Raw genomic sequence first — 15348 nt, 5'->3', positions numbered from 1 at the left:
GGAGAATGTCCCGGGGTTCCATCCTCAGTCCTAATAAATGAGTAAGTTAGTTGATTAATTAACTTAACCTATGACTACATACCTTGTTGCCAGTAAGAACGTGTTTCATTTCAGCACTCTGGGCGAGGTCAAGAGGTTTCTGGTCTGTGTAAAACACAAGGAAAGGAAGAAGATCCGCCATGAGCTCAAACGCGCTACAAAATCGGGGCCACGACTGCCACATTGTGGTCCCCCACCTTTCCATCAGTAACACCTTTTTTCCCCAAAACCATCACCTACTGGCGGTTGCCATTTTAATTCTCTGTGGCCTCCTTCTGGTAGATATTAAGCCAATAAATCAGATTAACCTCAGAACACGTTGTAACATTCTGAGATCAGACTTTCTGGCCTTAAATCACTCTTAGATTTCCGTATCATGTTCCTATGACTGCCATAACGTCACAAGGAACAGCAGCTTAAATAATAGGAACGTCTGTCTAACAGTTCATCTAGTTATATAAACCTTATATAAACGTATCTGACCGTTGATTACTTAACTGTGTTATAAATGTCAAGCATGTGGCCGGTACTGACCATCTTTATGTCCGTTTCTTTTTTTTATTTTTATTTTTTTATTGATGCATTATATTCATACATCGAATGGGGGTAGAAAACTTGTGTGTACATGTACACATCACTGATTTAACCCCTACCCAATTCCCACCCTATTTCCTCCCCGTCCCTCTTCCCTTGCTTGGCTTAATGGTTGACTTTGATATGTTTATATGTCCGTTTCTTCTGAGAGCCCGTTAGGGGCCAGTGGCCTGCTTAGGCAGTGAGGATTTACAGGGAGCAGGACAGAAAGACCTGGGCTGGGCAGGAAGGAGAGCACAGAGGAAGGGCAGAAACAGGACATAATGACAATTCAAATGGACTGACAGGTAATAATCCATGACATGCCAAAACTTTTTAAAAGATAATTTGACAAAGAATGGCCGGCATAAACAATTCAGATTGGAGGCTGAGGGGCTGATCTTAGAAGGGTCTCTGAGGAAGGAATGTCTAAATTGAAAAGAGAGACCCAGCCTTGTGCAAACACAGGGGAAGGGCATGCCAGTGGGAAGAACCACTAATGCAAAGGCCCTGAGGTAAGCAGAAATGAGTTCGTGTGCAAGAGATGGAGTGGGAGAGGCCATACCACATACAGGCTCTACAGGCCAGAAGTTAGTGAGCCAGCTCAAGGAGTTTGGCTTTTAACCTAAATATGATGGAAAGTCACTGCAGGGTTGTAACTATTCAAGTAAGATTTGACTTATGTTTAAAACTGCCAAATGTTTTTAAAATGTACAACTGGGGAAAAGTGAACTTTAGTTGCTTTATGATTTTAATAAATTACTCAAAAAATTTTTTTGGTACGGGGGATGGAACCTAGGGGCATTCTACCTCTGAGCTATACCTCCAGCTCTATTTTTATTTTATTTTGAAACAGGGTCTCATTAAGTTGCAGAGGGCCTCACTAAGTAGCTGAGGCTGGCTGCTAACCCGCAATCCTCCTGTCTCAGCCTCCCAAGTACTGGGATTACAAGTGTGCGCCACCACGCCCAGCTTTCCATTATTATTGTTGTTGTTGTTTTTATTATTATTATTTTTATTTTTATTTTTATTTTTATACCATTGTGTTTCTGAGGGTGTGTGTGTGTGTGTGTGTGTGTGTGTGTGTGTGTAACTGGAGATTGGAGCCAGGATTGCTTTACCTGTAAACTACACCTCCAGCCTGATTTTAGTTTTTATTTTGAAACAGGGTTTTGAAAAAATTCAACTAAGTTATCAGACACAGGCCTTGGACCTGGGAGCCTCCTATCTCAGCCTCCCTAGTGCTGGGATTACAGGCATGTGTCACCCACCACTCCTGTCTTGCTTCTATATCTTAATAGCTCTACTGAGATACAAATTCATATACCATAACATTTACCAACTTAAAGTATACAATTAGTTCTTAATATGTTCACAGAGTTGTAAGATTATCACGTGGTTACTATTTTTTAGAAGTCATTATCTCATTATTACTATTGCACTGAAATATTTACAGATAAAATAGCATGCTATCTTGAACTGCTTCAAAATAATGCAAAGAGTGGGAAAAGATAAAAATTAAGAGCACCAGCCGGGCTTGGTGGCGCACGCTTGTAATCCCAGCATTCAGGAGGCTGAGACAGGAGGAGAACGGTTCACAGACAGAATCAGCTATTTAGTGAGGCCCTCTGCAACTTAGTGAGACCCTGTTTCAAAATGAAGAATAAAAAATAGGGCAGGGGGTGTAGCTCAGAGGTTGAATGCCCCTGGGTTACATCCCCAGACCCACACCCACACCCACACCCAAACAAAACAAAACAAAAATTAAGAGCAGGCATTAATGGCAATTCCTAAAAGAGAATGAGGCACATATCAATTAATTACTGATTAACTATTTTATGCTTTTAAGATTTGATAATTTGCTATAACCCCAGCCCTATTTTTTTCTTTTTTTTTTTTTTGTGTGTGTGTGTGTGGTACTGGGGGTGGAACCCAGAGGCTTTCTACCTCCAGGCTATACTCCCAGACCTTTTTTATATTTTTATTTGGAAACAGGGTCTCACTAAGTTGCTGAGAGCCTCACTAAGTAGCTGAGGCTGGCTTCGAACCCGTGCGATCCTCCTGTCTCAGCCTCCCAAGCACAGGGATTACAAGCATGCGCCACCACGCCCGGCTTAACCCCAGCCTGATTTTTTATTCTATATTTTGAAAGAGGGTCTCACTGAGGTGCAAAGGGCCTCAGTAAGTAGCTGAGGCTGTCCACGAACCATATTCCTCCTGTCTCAGCCTCCCAAATGCTGGGATTATAAGCATGTGCCAGCACACTCAGCCTTTTTATTTTGAAATAAGTTCTAAGTTGCTGAGGCTGGCCTCAAACGTGCAGTCCTCCTGCCTCAGCTTCCTTAGGTGCTGGAGGATTGTAGGCCTGTGCCACCATGCCGAGCTACAATAATGCCTTTTGTTTTTGTGGTGCTACAGCTTGAACCCAGGGGCGTTCTGCCTCTAAGCTACACCCCCCAGCCCTATTTTATTTTGAAACAGGGTCTCATTAAGTCTCTTGTGTTGTGTGTGTGTGTGGGGGGGGGGGGGTTGCTAATGTCCTGAAGCTGGCTTTAAACCTGTGATCCTCCTGCCTCAGCCTTCCAAGTACTGGAATTACATGCATGCACCACCATGCCTGGCTTACAATAATATTTTTTTAAAAGGTAATCATTGCCGGGCGTGGTGGCGCACGCTTGTAATCCCCGGGCTTGGGAGGCGGAGACAGGAGGATCGCGCAGGTTCGAAGCCAGCCTTGCTGGCTTAAGAGACCCTATTTCCAAATAAAAAATATAAAATAGGTCTGGGAGTGTAGCCCAGAGGTAGAAGGGTTCCATCCCCAGTACCACCACCAAAAAAAAAAAAAAAAGGGAATTATGGCTGCTGGGTTGAATATGTTTTATATGTGTGGGCAACAGAAAAGCAGAAATACTAGTTATAAAGCACTAGCCACAGTACAGGCCAAAGACACTTGTGGCCTTGACTTGAGAATCAGTAAAAGAGACAGTTTTAAATATGGAGAAGCCTGTGGGTTTGAGATATATTTTTGAAGTTAGATTTATAGGACTGCTAACACATAAAGCTGGGACTAATAAAAAATTACTTCTAATGAGGAAAGGACTTTAAAAAAAAAGTTAACCCAGAAATCAGTTCTAGTTATTTACCTCGCACAGAGAAAGGTGCTTTGGAAAAGTCTGCCAGTTCCATCATTTTCATTCTATCGGCACAGCACTTTTGAAAAACTATTCCTTTAGGCACAGAAATATTTCGCAGAATTCTGCTCTAATCCCCAAAATAAAATCTGAGCTCCTGCCAACTAGATGAAACCCCAGGACAGAGCCTTGTTCCTAGATTCAGTGTCTAAAGTGCCTGGCACATGGGAAGAATTCAATAAAATATATTTTGAACTAGAAGAAATAGCTTCCTTACCTACCGGAGCTCCGTAACCGATCATTTCAAAAATGTGCTCCAGTTCTCATCCACAACAAAACTGAGTAAAAAATAAGACTGACAGGACATTTAGCACTGAGCATGATACACATTTGTCCCTTAATAGAAGAACTCAGTAAAGATGCCATTTCTACTCTAATTGATTTATATAGAATGCACTTGTAATTAAATTCCAACAGTACTTTTACCAAGAACCTAAGAACATTATTTTAATTGCCATCTGGAAGAATAAACAGATACGTATGTCAAAGAAAATCTTTAAAAACAAGAGTAATATGGGGGAAACTTATCAGATATTAAAACAACCATTAATCCAGGTGTGGTGGTGCATGCCTGTAATCGTAGTACTTGGGAGGCTGAGATGGGAGGTTCACTGGTTTGAGGTCAGTCTCTGAAACTTAGGCTCAGCACCTTACTAAGACTCTGTTTCAAAATAAAAATAAAAGGGCCGGGGAAAAACACCCAAACAATCATTAAAAGTGCAGTCCTGGCAAAGGAGGAGAGAGATGAGACAATTAAAAAAAAAAAAAGAAATTCTTCTAATGTATGAGATAGGTTAACAAAACAACGGAAAGCAAAAGGTTGCTTCGGTGTGGGACTCAGGTCAGCTCTCCGGCTCAGGACCCCCCACCCTACCCACACAGCGCCCAGCCCTGGTCAAGCTCCGGGCTCCTCCCCGCTCGCCAGGCTCCAGGTGCCTGGCAACACTGCTCCTCAAAGCAGCCCAGCTCTCCCCACTCAGCCTTCAGCTTGCTTTCTCTGGACGCTCTCCTGCCAGCTCTGGGGAGGTCCCCGCTCAGCTCAGAGTTGCTGCATGGAGCCCCTTTTCTGCGGCAACAGCCCCGTCCTGCTGCGGTTACCCTCCAGTTCTGCAGTCCTTTTTTATTTTTCTGCGCCTCACTGCCTCAACAGCAGATCTGTATTTAGTTTTTGTCTGTCTTTCAACAAAATATAAGCCCCAAGAGACCTGGGTGCAGTGGTGCACACCTGTAGTCCCAGCTACTCTTGAGGCTGATGCAGGAGGATCCCTTGAGCGCAGGTGTTTGAGGCAGGCTGGACAGTGTGGTAAGATCCCATCTCCAAAAACACAGAGCTTGGAACACAGAAGTTGCTCAGTACGTGCTGAATAAACGGAGGAGTGTGATTAGAGTAAACTTCCAGAATAGCCCGGCGTGGTGGTGCACGCTTGTAATCTCGCTTGGGAGGCGGAGAAAGGAGGATCACACAGGTTTGAAGCCAGCTGCGCTGGCTAAGAGACCCTGTTTCCAAATAAAAAATATATATATAAAATAGGTCTAGGAGTGTAGCCCGGAGGTAAGAGGGCTTCCAGGAATGCCAGTACCACCAAAAAAAAAAAAAAAAAGTAAACTTCCAGAATAAAGAAGTGAATACTTATAAGCTCTTCTAAGTTCTACCTCAGCTCAGAAGTCTTAGAAAAATTAAAGAGAATCAACAAATTTGATTAAAAATGTAAAACCACCACATCTTAAGAAAGGCCAGTGTGTGTGTGTGTGTGTTACTGGGAAATGAACCAGAGGCATTTTACCTCCAAACTACATGCCCCCAGCCCTATATTAATTTATTTATTCACTCACTCATTCATTCCTTTTTTGGTACTAAGGATTGAGTCCACAGGCATTCACCTCCAAACTACATCCTCAGCCATATTTTTTATTTTGAAACAGTCTAAGTTGCAGAGGGCCTCACTAAGTAGCTGGGGCTGGATGTGAACCTGCGATCCTCCTGTCTCAGCCTCCCAAGTACTGGGATTACAAACATGTGCCACCACATCTGGCCCAATTTTATTTTTTGCTTTGAAACAGGGTCTTGTTAGGTTACCAAAAGTCTCACTACTTGCTGAGGCTGTCCTCAAACATGTGATCCTCCTGTCTCAACTCCCAAGTACTGGAATTACACATGTGTACCACTATGACCAGCTCATACTAGAAAAATTTTAATGTAAAAATGTGGAAGTATAATCCCAGCATTCGGGAGGCTGAGACGAGAGGATCGCGGTTCGCGGACAGCCTCAGCTACTTAGTGATGGCCTTTACAACTCAGTGAGACCCTGTTTCAAAATAAAGAATAAAAAATAGGGCAGGAAGTGTGTCTCGGAGGTCAAATGCCCCTGGGTTCCATCCCCAGACCCACATACACAAAAAAATATGTTAGTAGCCATATATATATATATATATATATATATATATATATATATATATATATGTCTTATCACTAAATTTTGGGTGAATTATTGCTATATCCACATGAAGTATTCTCCAGAGGGTGAGCTATGAGGAATATGTACTTTCAGGGACAATATGACACAAAGTGCTGATGCTTGATAAAGTAGTATTGCGCCAGGCACGGTAACCAGTGCCCGTGATCTCAGTACTTAGGAAGTTGAGACAGGATTGGACAGGATTGAAGCCAGCCTCAGTAATTTAGCAAGGTCCTCAGCAATTTAGTGAGACCCTGCTTCCAAATTAAAAATAGGGCTGGGGATGTAGCTCAGAGGTAGAATGTTCCTGGGTCCAATCTCCAGCGCCCCCCCTCCTCCCACACACATTTCAACCCTATGTACAATTTGTGAACTAAAAGAAGCATCCGCACCCTGAAGCGTTAGCCAGCCCACACCCTCCCCCATGCTGTGAGAGGTCCCCCCTGCCACACCCCAGCAAGAAAGCTTAGCAGCCATATCTGTGCCCTACAGCCTGGCCCCAACTGTCCCAATGACTTCAGTGTCAGACACGAAACACAAATGGTGACTGTTAGATTATCTCTCACTGAAATTAAACTGAGGTCAAGAAATGTGTGCCTAGACGGGCGTGGTGGCGCACGCTTGTAATCCCCGCGCTTGGGAGGCTGAGACAGGAGGATCGCACGGGTTCGAAGCCAGCCTCAGCTACCTAGTGAGGCTCTCAGCAACTTAGTGAGACCCTGTTTCCAAATGAAATATGAAATGGGTCTGGGAGTGTAGCCCAGAAGTAGAAAATCTCTGGGTTTCACCCCCAGTACCATAAAAATAATAATAATAAAAAAAGAACTGTGTGCATATGGGTGCACAAACACAAGTGCTCTACCCCTGAGCTACGTCCCCATCTCTGTATTGTCATGGTAATATGTAACCTTCCTTTTACTTACATTCTTTAGTTAAAACCCATCACTTAAAACTTTATAAAAATTATTTTAGCCGGGCATGGTGGCACATGTTCTTGGGAGGCTGAAACAGGACGATCACAGGTTTGAGGACAGCCTCAGAAAATAGTGAGACTCTCGTCAACCTTGCTTCAAAATAAACATAAAATAAGACTGGGGGTATAGCTCAGAGGTAGAAGACCCCTGGATTCAACTCCTGGTACCACAGCGGGGAAAAATCTATTTTACAGGGCTGAGAATATAGCTCAGTGGCAGAGCATATGACTGACACGTGTGAGGCCCTGGGCTCAATCCCCAGAAACAACAAAATAAACTCTACTTTAACATGAAACATATGCCAGGCATGGTGGTTCACACTTGTAATCCCCGCACCTGGGAGGCTGAGACAGGAGGATTGCACAGGTTTGAAGCCAGCCTCAGCTACTTTATGAGGCTCTCAGCAACTTAGTGAGACCCTGTTTCCAAATAAAGTAAAAATAGGTCTGGGTGTATAGCCCAGAGGTAGAAAGCCTCTGGGTTCCACCCCAAGTACCACAAAAAAAAAATAAAAATAAAAATAAAAAAAAATGAAGGAGTATTTCATTCTCAGAGGTAGAATGCCCCTGGTTCAATCCCCAGCACCACAAAACATGAAACATTAGCAGCTAAAAGTCTTTGGACGTTTCGAGTATAGGTGATTGTACATGTCTTTGGTGACTTATAAATGTTTAGTTTTGCAAATAAAAAATGCTCTTAAACAAGGCATATAAATAGATAAGAAGGACCTATACTAGTCCAAAGACACAACAGAAGCCAGGCATGGTGGTGTGCACCTGTAATCCCAGTATTTGGAAGGCCGAGGCAGGAGGATCCCAGGTGACCAGCTAAGCAGTTAAGTAGTTCAGAGGTAGAATGCCCCTGAGTTCAACCCCCAGTACCAAAACAAAAGCAACATATTTTAAAATGTTTATTAAGGGTTCCGGATGAAGCTACAGGTCAGTAACTCATCTGTACTCAGGGGTGTTTTCGTTTAGCCCCTGTGGGCACATGTAGTTCCAGCTTTATCTATTTTAGTATTGTGCAAAGAATAAGCCACAGCAGGTTTGAACAGGCCTCGCTCTCACTATTTAAAGTAGAGCTAAAATAAACATCATAGTACATATCCGCTTATATTCATGTAAATTTTTTCATGTGGATGAATTTTAATCTAGATTTTTATATCTCTATCTGAAGACTTTAGTCACATGCTTTTTTACCATCTGCACATTTTTTTATTTTTTATTTTTTTGGTCTGTACTGGAAATTGAGCCTAGGAGCGTTCTACCTCTGAGCTACACCTCTAGTCCTATTTTATTTTTTATTTAGAATCAAGGTCTCACTAAATTGAAGCCGTAATCCTCCTGTCTCAGCCTCCCAAAACCTGGGATTACAGGCATGCGCCACAGTGCACAGCTTGTACAGCTTCTTTAGTCAAGCATTTGAACCTTTTCAAAATCGGGCTGTTTACCTTCCCATTAAGTTATGAGGGTTTATTATATAGCCTACATACAAGTCTGCTGTTATATGTTATATAGATAGATAGATAGAGATGTTATATATATATAGATAGATAGATAGATAGACATCTCTAAGATTTTTCTCTTATACAACAACTAGCATTTCTATTATTATTATTATTATTATTATTATTATTATTATTATTATTAATTTTGCAGTCCCAACCCAATTTTTCATTCTTTTTTATTTATTTATTTTTTTGGTGGTACTGGGGTTCCTGGAAGCCCTTCTACCTCCGGGCTACACTCCCAGACCTATTTTAACATTTTTATTTGGAAACAGGGTCTCCTAAGCCAGCGCACGAGGCTGGCTTCGAACCTGCGTGATCCTCCTGTCTCTGCCTCCCAAGTGCGGGGATTACAAGCGTGCGCCACCACGCCCGGCTTTTCATTCTTTATTTTGAAACAGGGTCTCACTGAAGAGTTCGAGATTGCCCACCTTCCCAAATAACGGAGAGTACACAGGGACGTAATTCCAAGCAGGGTTTATTGCTGCAGCGTGTTCCTCACCGGCAAGGGGCCTTCCAGGACCGACGGCACTCACCCGTGGGGAGGAGTCAGTCGTGGTCCGGCGGCCCCTAGCCTCTGGGTTCCCTCTAACTTTATAGCCGGAGTAGGGGGTGGGCACACACACCAGAGCCCGCCAAAGAGAAGCCCGCAAAAGATACATCCAATCAATTAAACTGGTAAACAGGTACAACCACTAAGTTTAAAGCAATCACACATCCATTTGAATTACAGCAAATGGTTTCACAGAGCTGCCTCCCTAAGTCATTGCCCGCCAAGGGTCTCCTTTGTCTTCCCTATGGGGGGATGTGCGCCCGTGCTTCAGGAGCCGCCCCTAGCTGGCAAATGTTTCCCGTCAGATAACTTTTATGGCTTCCAACATTCCTTCCGTATTATCCCTGTCTGAAACAAATGGCTATCTCCTCTGCTTGGACAAGCGGCTATCTCTTGACACTTATCTCCGGTACCTCAGCCAGGGTCTTAAGCAGGTTATAACAGAAGTAAGAAGTTTGCCCATTTATTCAATTCATTGCTTACACAAACTGCTACCTTCTTATCCTAACCTTATATAATATTCCCTTAACTCTAATATCGGTAAGGGCTTCCTTAACTAAAACCTCAGGCTGGGGAAGGCTTTTCTTCCTGCATTCCTACATCACTAAGTTGCGGAGGGCCTAAGTAGATAAGGCTGTCCTCGAACCTGTGATCCTCCTGTCTCAGCCTCCTAAGTACTGGGATTATAAGCCTGGGCTAGCATTTGCAATGTCTTTTATAAAGTAAAACTTACCAACTTTGACAAAGCCCAATAGCAGTATTTTATTTTTGTGTCATATTTAAGAAATCTTTGCCTAACCCAAAGTAAGATTTTCTATGCTTTCTTCTCTATTTTTATGAGTTCAACTCATATTCATTTCTGTGATTTGTTGAGAGTTAAGTTTTACATATGGCATGAGGTCAGCTTTGCATACTGCTATACAACTTTTGCAATACTACTTGCTGAAAAGCTTATGCTTTTCCCACTGGCTTCTCTCCTGTGTGTGTGTGTGTGTGTGTGTGTGTGTGTGTGTGTGTGAGAGAGAGAGAGAGAGAGAGAGAGAGAGAGAGAGAGAGAGAGAGAGAGAAACAGGAGACACTGGGTATTGATCCTACCTCTAAACTATACCCCCAGACTATATTATTGATAGATTGTGATTTTTGTGGTACTAGGAACTAAACCCAGGGGCCTTTGATCTCCAAGCTATAAGACCTTTTCATTTGTTTTAAAACACGGTCTCACTAGGTTACTGGGAGTTTCCTTATGTTGATGAGGCTGTTTTCTCATCTACAATCCTCCTTTCTCAGCCTCCCAAGTGCTGGGATTACAGGTGTGGGTTAAAATGACCAGTTTATTTTTTTTACTTTGAAACAAGGTCACCAGGTTGCTGAGAATCTTCCTATGTTGTGAAAACCTGAAATCCTCCTGTCTCAGCCTCCCAAGTACTGGGATTATAGGCATGTGTCACCATGTATGGCCTATTTATTTTTAAGACAATACCACACTGTTCTAGAATAAGGTAATCGAAATCTCCAGCTTTATTCTTTTTCAAAGCACTTTGAATATGCTAGGTTCTTTTTATTTCCATATAAAATTTATGATCAATTTTTCAGTTATTAAAATTATGCTGAGAATTTTTATCAGGATTATACTGAATCATTTGATCAATTTAGGGAAAACGGATACCTCAATAATGTTGTTTTCCAATACCTGAAAAATAGTACATTTTTCCATTTATTTAGTAATCTTTTTTTTTTTTAACAGTACTGAGGATGGAACCCAGGGCTACCTCTACCCCCCAGCATTATTGTTTTTATTCTTTTTATTTTGAAAAAGGGTCTCACTGAGTTGCAAGGGGCGTAAGTAGCTGAGGCTGTCTGTGAACCATGATCCTCCAGTCTCAGCCTCCCGAATGCTGGGATTAGAAGTGTGCGCCACCACACCTGGCTCCTGTTTTGTGGTTTTTAGTGTACAAGTCTTGTACATCTTTAACCAAGTTTCTCCCTAAGTATTTCATAAAATTTTTTAAATGCTTTTATTGGTGCATTATCGTCTCACATCATACTCATGTTGACAGTGACACACATGCACACAGCCCCTGGTGACCCCCCCCCCCCGCTGCCTCCCCAGCCCACGCCTCTCCATACAGAGTCCTGAGATTGACACTGGTATTTTCACATATGTACACATAGTTGATAATAATAATTTCATTAATTAACCTCAGTCTTACCCCTCCCCATCCCTTAGACCACCTTCCTAAATTTTAATGTTGCAAATGAACTGCTTTTTATAAGTTCACTTTCTGAGTAGTATTCAGAAATATAATTGGTTTTTATATATTGAGTTGACTTACCTTTTTTAAAATTTTCTTTTCTTTCTTTTTATTTTTTAGGTACTAGGAATTTAACTCAGGGTCTCATACATGCTAGGCAAGCATTCTACCACAGAGCTATCACTAGCCCATAACATTAGTTTTAATAAGTTGTTGCATTTTTTTTTTACTTTTTAGCATTTAATGTCTATAAATAAATAGTTTTACTATTTTTTCTCTTTCTTTCTTTCTTTCTTTCTTTCTTTCTTTCTTTCTTTCTTTCTTTTCGTGGCACTAGGATGGAACCCAGAGGCTTTCTATCTCTGGGCTACTATACTCTTAGACCTATTTTATATTTTATTTGGAAACAGGGTCTCACTAAGTTGCTGAGAGCCTCACTAGCTGGCTTCAAACCTGTGTGATCCTCCTGTCTCAGCCTCCCAAGTGCTGAGATTACAAGCATGTGCCACCAAGCCTGGCTCTAGTTTTACTTTTTCAATGCCTTTTATTACCTTTCCTTACTTACTGCACTTGATAAGACTTCCAATTTAATGTTTATAGGAAGAGGGAGAGGGGGCAATTCCATGGTGGCCTAAAGCAGAGCCTCTCTTGATGTTTTAAAGTCTGCATTGCATGTTTAGGTGTTTAAAGCACCTGCAAGGGGAGGGAATGGGGCGGCAACTGGGTAAGGGCTAAGTGGGTGATGTATGTTTGCCTCCACCATCTGGTACCCCATTAAGATATATGAATACAAAGCACCAATAAAAAATTAAAAAAACAAAAGTGCCTGCAAGTTAGTAATCTTGCTATGAAAATTGACATCTAAAATTATCTATTTCTAATGGAGAGCCGATTGTCTCAGCATTATTTACCCAAGTCTTTAGCCACGATCCATAATGCCATCTTTGCCAAGCTCCCACATGTACATTTCTTTCTAAACTACCTGGCCTGCTCATCTACCCTGAACCAACACCTGTATCAAGATCCTGCCCATCCTGTGACTTTAATTCATTCTACGATTCTTGAATTTCTTTTCCCACACAGAATTTTCCACTGGCCTCAAATTTCTACTTCCAGCAATATCACTTGATTTGTTTAACAGATATTTTAAAATTCAAACTTTTTTTTTTTTGGTGGTACTGGGGTTCCTGGAAACCCTTCTACCTCCGGGCTACACTCCCAGACCTATTTTATACTTATTTATTTGGAAACAGGATCTCTTAAGCCAGCGCGGCTGGCTTTGAACCTGCGTGATCCTCCTGTCTCTGCCTCCCAAGCGCGGGGATTACAGCGTGCGCCACCACGCCCGGCAAATTCAAACATTTTTAAAAACCAAACTCCTAATTCTCAGCAATGACTAAGTGCAGCCTTGCCTTCTTTCTCAGTGGCTGGAAGCTGTTCTTCTGGGGGCTCAAGGCAAACAGTCATTTTTCACTATATCACATCCAAACTACCAGAAAATTCTGACCACTCTACCTTAAAAATGTACTAAAGAGCCGAGTGTAGTAGCACGTGCCTTTATTCCCAGTCCTTGGGAAGCACAGGAGGAGCCAAGTTTGAGTCCAGCCTCAGCAACTTAGTAAGACTCTGTTTCAAAATTTAAAAAGTAAAAGAAAGTTAATAAAAAGCACTGAAAAAATAAAACTATATTTATCCACAGACTGACTGCGAATATTAAATCCAAATATAAAACCCAACCATTTAACTACCATCTTTATTGCCACTAGGCTGCCTGAGTCCACACCACCTGCCACCTGGATTATCCCCGAGCCCGCTCACTGCTTCCTTCCTCCCTGCCCTCGTAGGCTGTCCTCCTCACAACTAGAGAGATGACATTTGCCACGCAAGTCACATCCCATCCCGGCTGCATCCCACCCCGCATCACTCATCTTGTGCGCTAGGCTTCCTGCCCGTTCTGCTCTGCTCCCTCTGCGCTCCAGGTTGCCCAGCACAGAGACACTCAGTAAACAGCTCTGGATGAACGAATATCACGATGACCATGTGCTCATGGTTAGGCCTTTTACCCAGCAGAGAGAGACCATGGGCTCCCTTCCCCTTTCAAATTCTGCGCCCTTGTTTCTGTTATGGAAGTTGAGAATCTAGTTAATTTAGAAACTCTAAGAACTGTGACTGGAATTGCTGTGAATGCATAAATTAATTTGGAGACAACTGTTAGGTTTTCAATGTTGAATGAGTTCCTCCTCACCAAAACCACGGTAGGTCTATTTCTTTTTAGGTCTTCCTTTATGTTCTTCAGTTATGTTTGTAATTTCCTATATAGAGAGACTAAGCATCTTTTATCAAATATATTCCTATGTATTTTGTTTTGGTTATTACCATAAACACTGCTCTTTTTTGTTTGTTGTTTGTTTGGTACTGGGGATTGAACCCAGAGGCATTCTACCTCTGAGTTACATCCCCACCCTATTTTTTTATTCCTTACTTTTAAACAGGGTCTCACTAAATTGTGGAGGGCCTCACTAAGTAGCTGAAGCTGTCCATGAATTTTCCATCTTCCTTTCTCGGCCTTGCAAGTACTGGATTACAAGCATGTGCCACCATGCCTAGCTCCTATTTTCTTTTTTTTTTTAAACAGGGGCTCACTAAGTTGCAGAGGGCCTCACTAAGTTGCTGGAGCTGGCTGCAAACCTGCAATCCTCCTGTCTCAACTGTTAAGTAAATAAAAAAATGTGATGTAAAATAAAAAATATGTGAGTATGGCGGAGTGTGAAAAAATACGAGATACACGTGGCATGTAAAGTTTTAATTGCACGGCTCTCCCGGGGATCAGGGCGAGGCACCGTGTCCCCCCCCACCCCCCCACCCCCCGCGCGCGCTCTCGCCTGTCTGCTGAAGCTAGAGGAGGCAGGCTCTCCTTTTCAAGGTATGCATCCCGCGAGATGGGTGGTTTACTTGCGGGAAGGCCCAATTCTCGCAGGGGTTTCGGACCCCCCTTGCCCGTGCAGAGGTCATGTGACACAAAGTCACACGAGTGCAGGACCCAACTTATCATCAACCTCCCAAGTATGGGGATTACAAGCGTGTGACACCATGTCCAGCTAATATCACCTTTTTTAGATCATATTTTCTGTTATAATTAACCCATTAAGGTATTTTTCTATTGTATGTTCTTCATTAACTTTAAACATGCTAAAATTTCCCTGTGCCTTATAAAACCTCCACTGATTGCTGAGAAATGGCCTAGGGGTAGAACACTTGCCTACCATGTGCCGGGCCCCTGGGTTCCAGCCACAGCTCCTTGCAAAACAAAAATAAATAAAAGCCACCTCTACGCTGCCACACGGTCTCCCTTTGGTTCTCAGTGGAAGTACCTGGGTAATGCTACCTCAGTGTCTTCACTTCCTACTCAGTCCTAAACCTAGACCAGCTTTTCCCCAACAACCGAGGGCAAACTGGTCTTTCAGAAATGACCACTGGGCATTGAGCCACTGAATCCCACAACCCTTCTCAGCGTTCACCCTCTCAGTCTAAGCTGCGTATGATACTCTTGGCTTCCGTGAGACAGATGTTTCTCTCCCTTCTGAACGCAACCTCTTCTCCATCCTCCCATTCTCTCAGGGATGCAGAGAACACATCTCTGGGGAAGCAGAGTTCAGTTCTTGAAATGAGAATAGGGTTTACCAGATGGACAAGCAGAAACAGGCGTTTCTGGCAGAGAGAGTATCATGAAAAGTGAGGACAGCATGGTTAACCAGAGCCTTGAACAGTTTCCTATGTCCAGAGCTGTGCTGCTTCTTGCGGTA

General features: G+C 42.7%; 1 protein-coding gene across 1 annotated transcript in view; it reads right to left on the bottom strand.

The window, feature by feature from the left end:
* The window catches only part of OSBPL1A (oxysterol binding protein like 1A), a gene marked incomplete at both ends in the record, with an annotated part of 217349 nt that overhangs the window by 152474 nt on the left and 49527 nt on the right, over window positions 1–15348 (bottom strand). The window contains one exon of the mRNA XM_080714416.1: window positions 83–144. Coding sequence (XP_080570542.1) covers window positions 83–144 — 62 coding nt within the window. The remainder of the gene's footprint in view (window positions 1–82; window positions 145–15348) is intronic.

This window comes from Muscardinus avellanarius (assembly GCF_963383645.1).
Source record: "Muscardinus avellanarius genome assembly, chromosome: 17".
Lineage (NCBI taxonomy): Eukaryota > Metazoa > Chordata > Mammalia > Rodentia > Gliridae > Muscardinus > Muscardinus avellanarius.
This window is presented reverse-complemented; position numbering and strand designations above follow the sequence as displayed.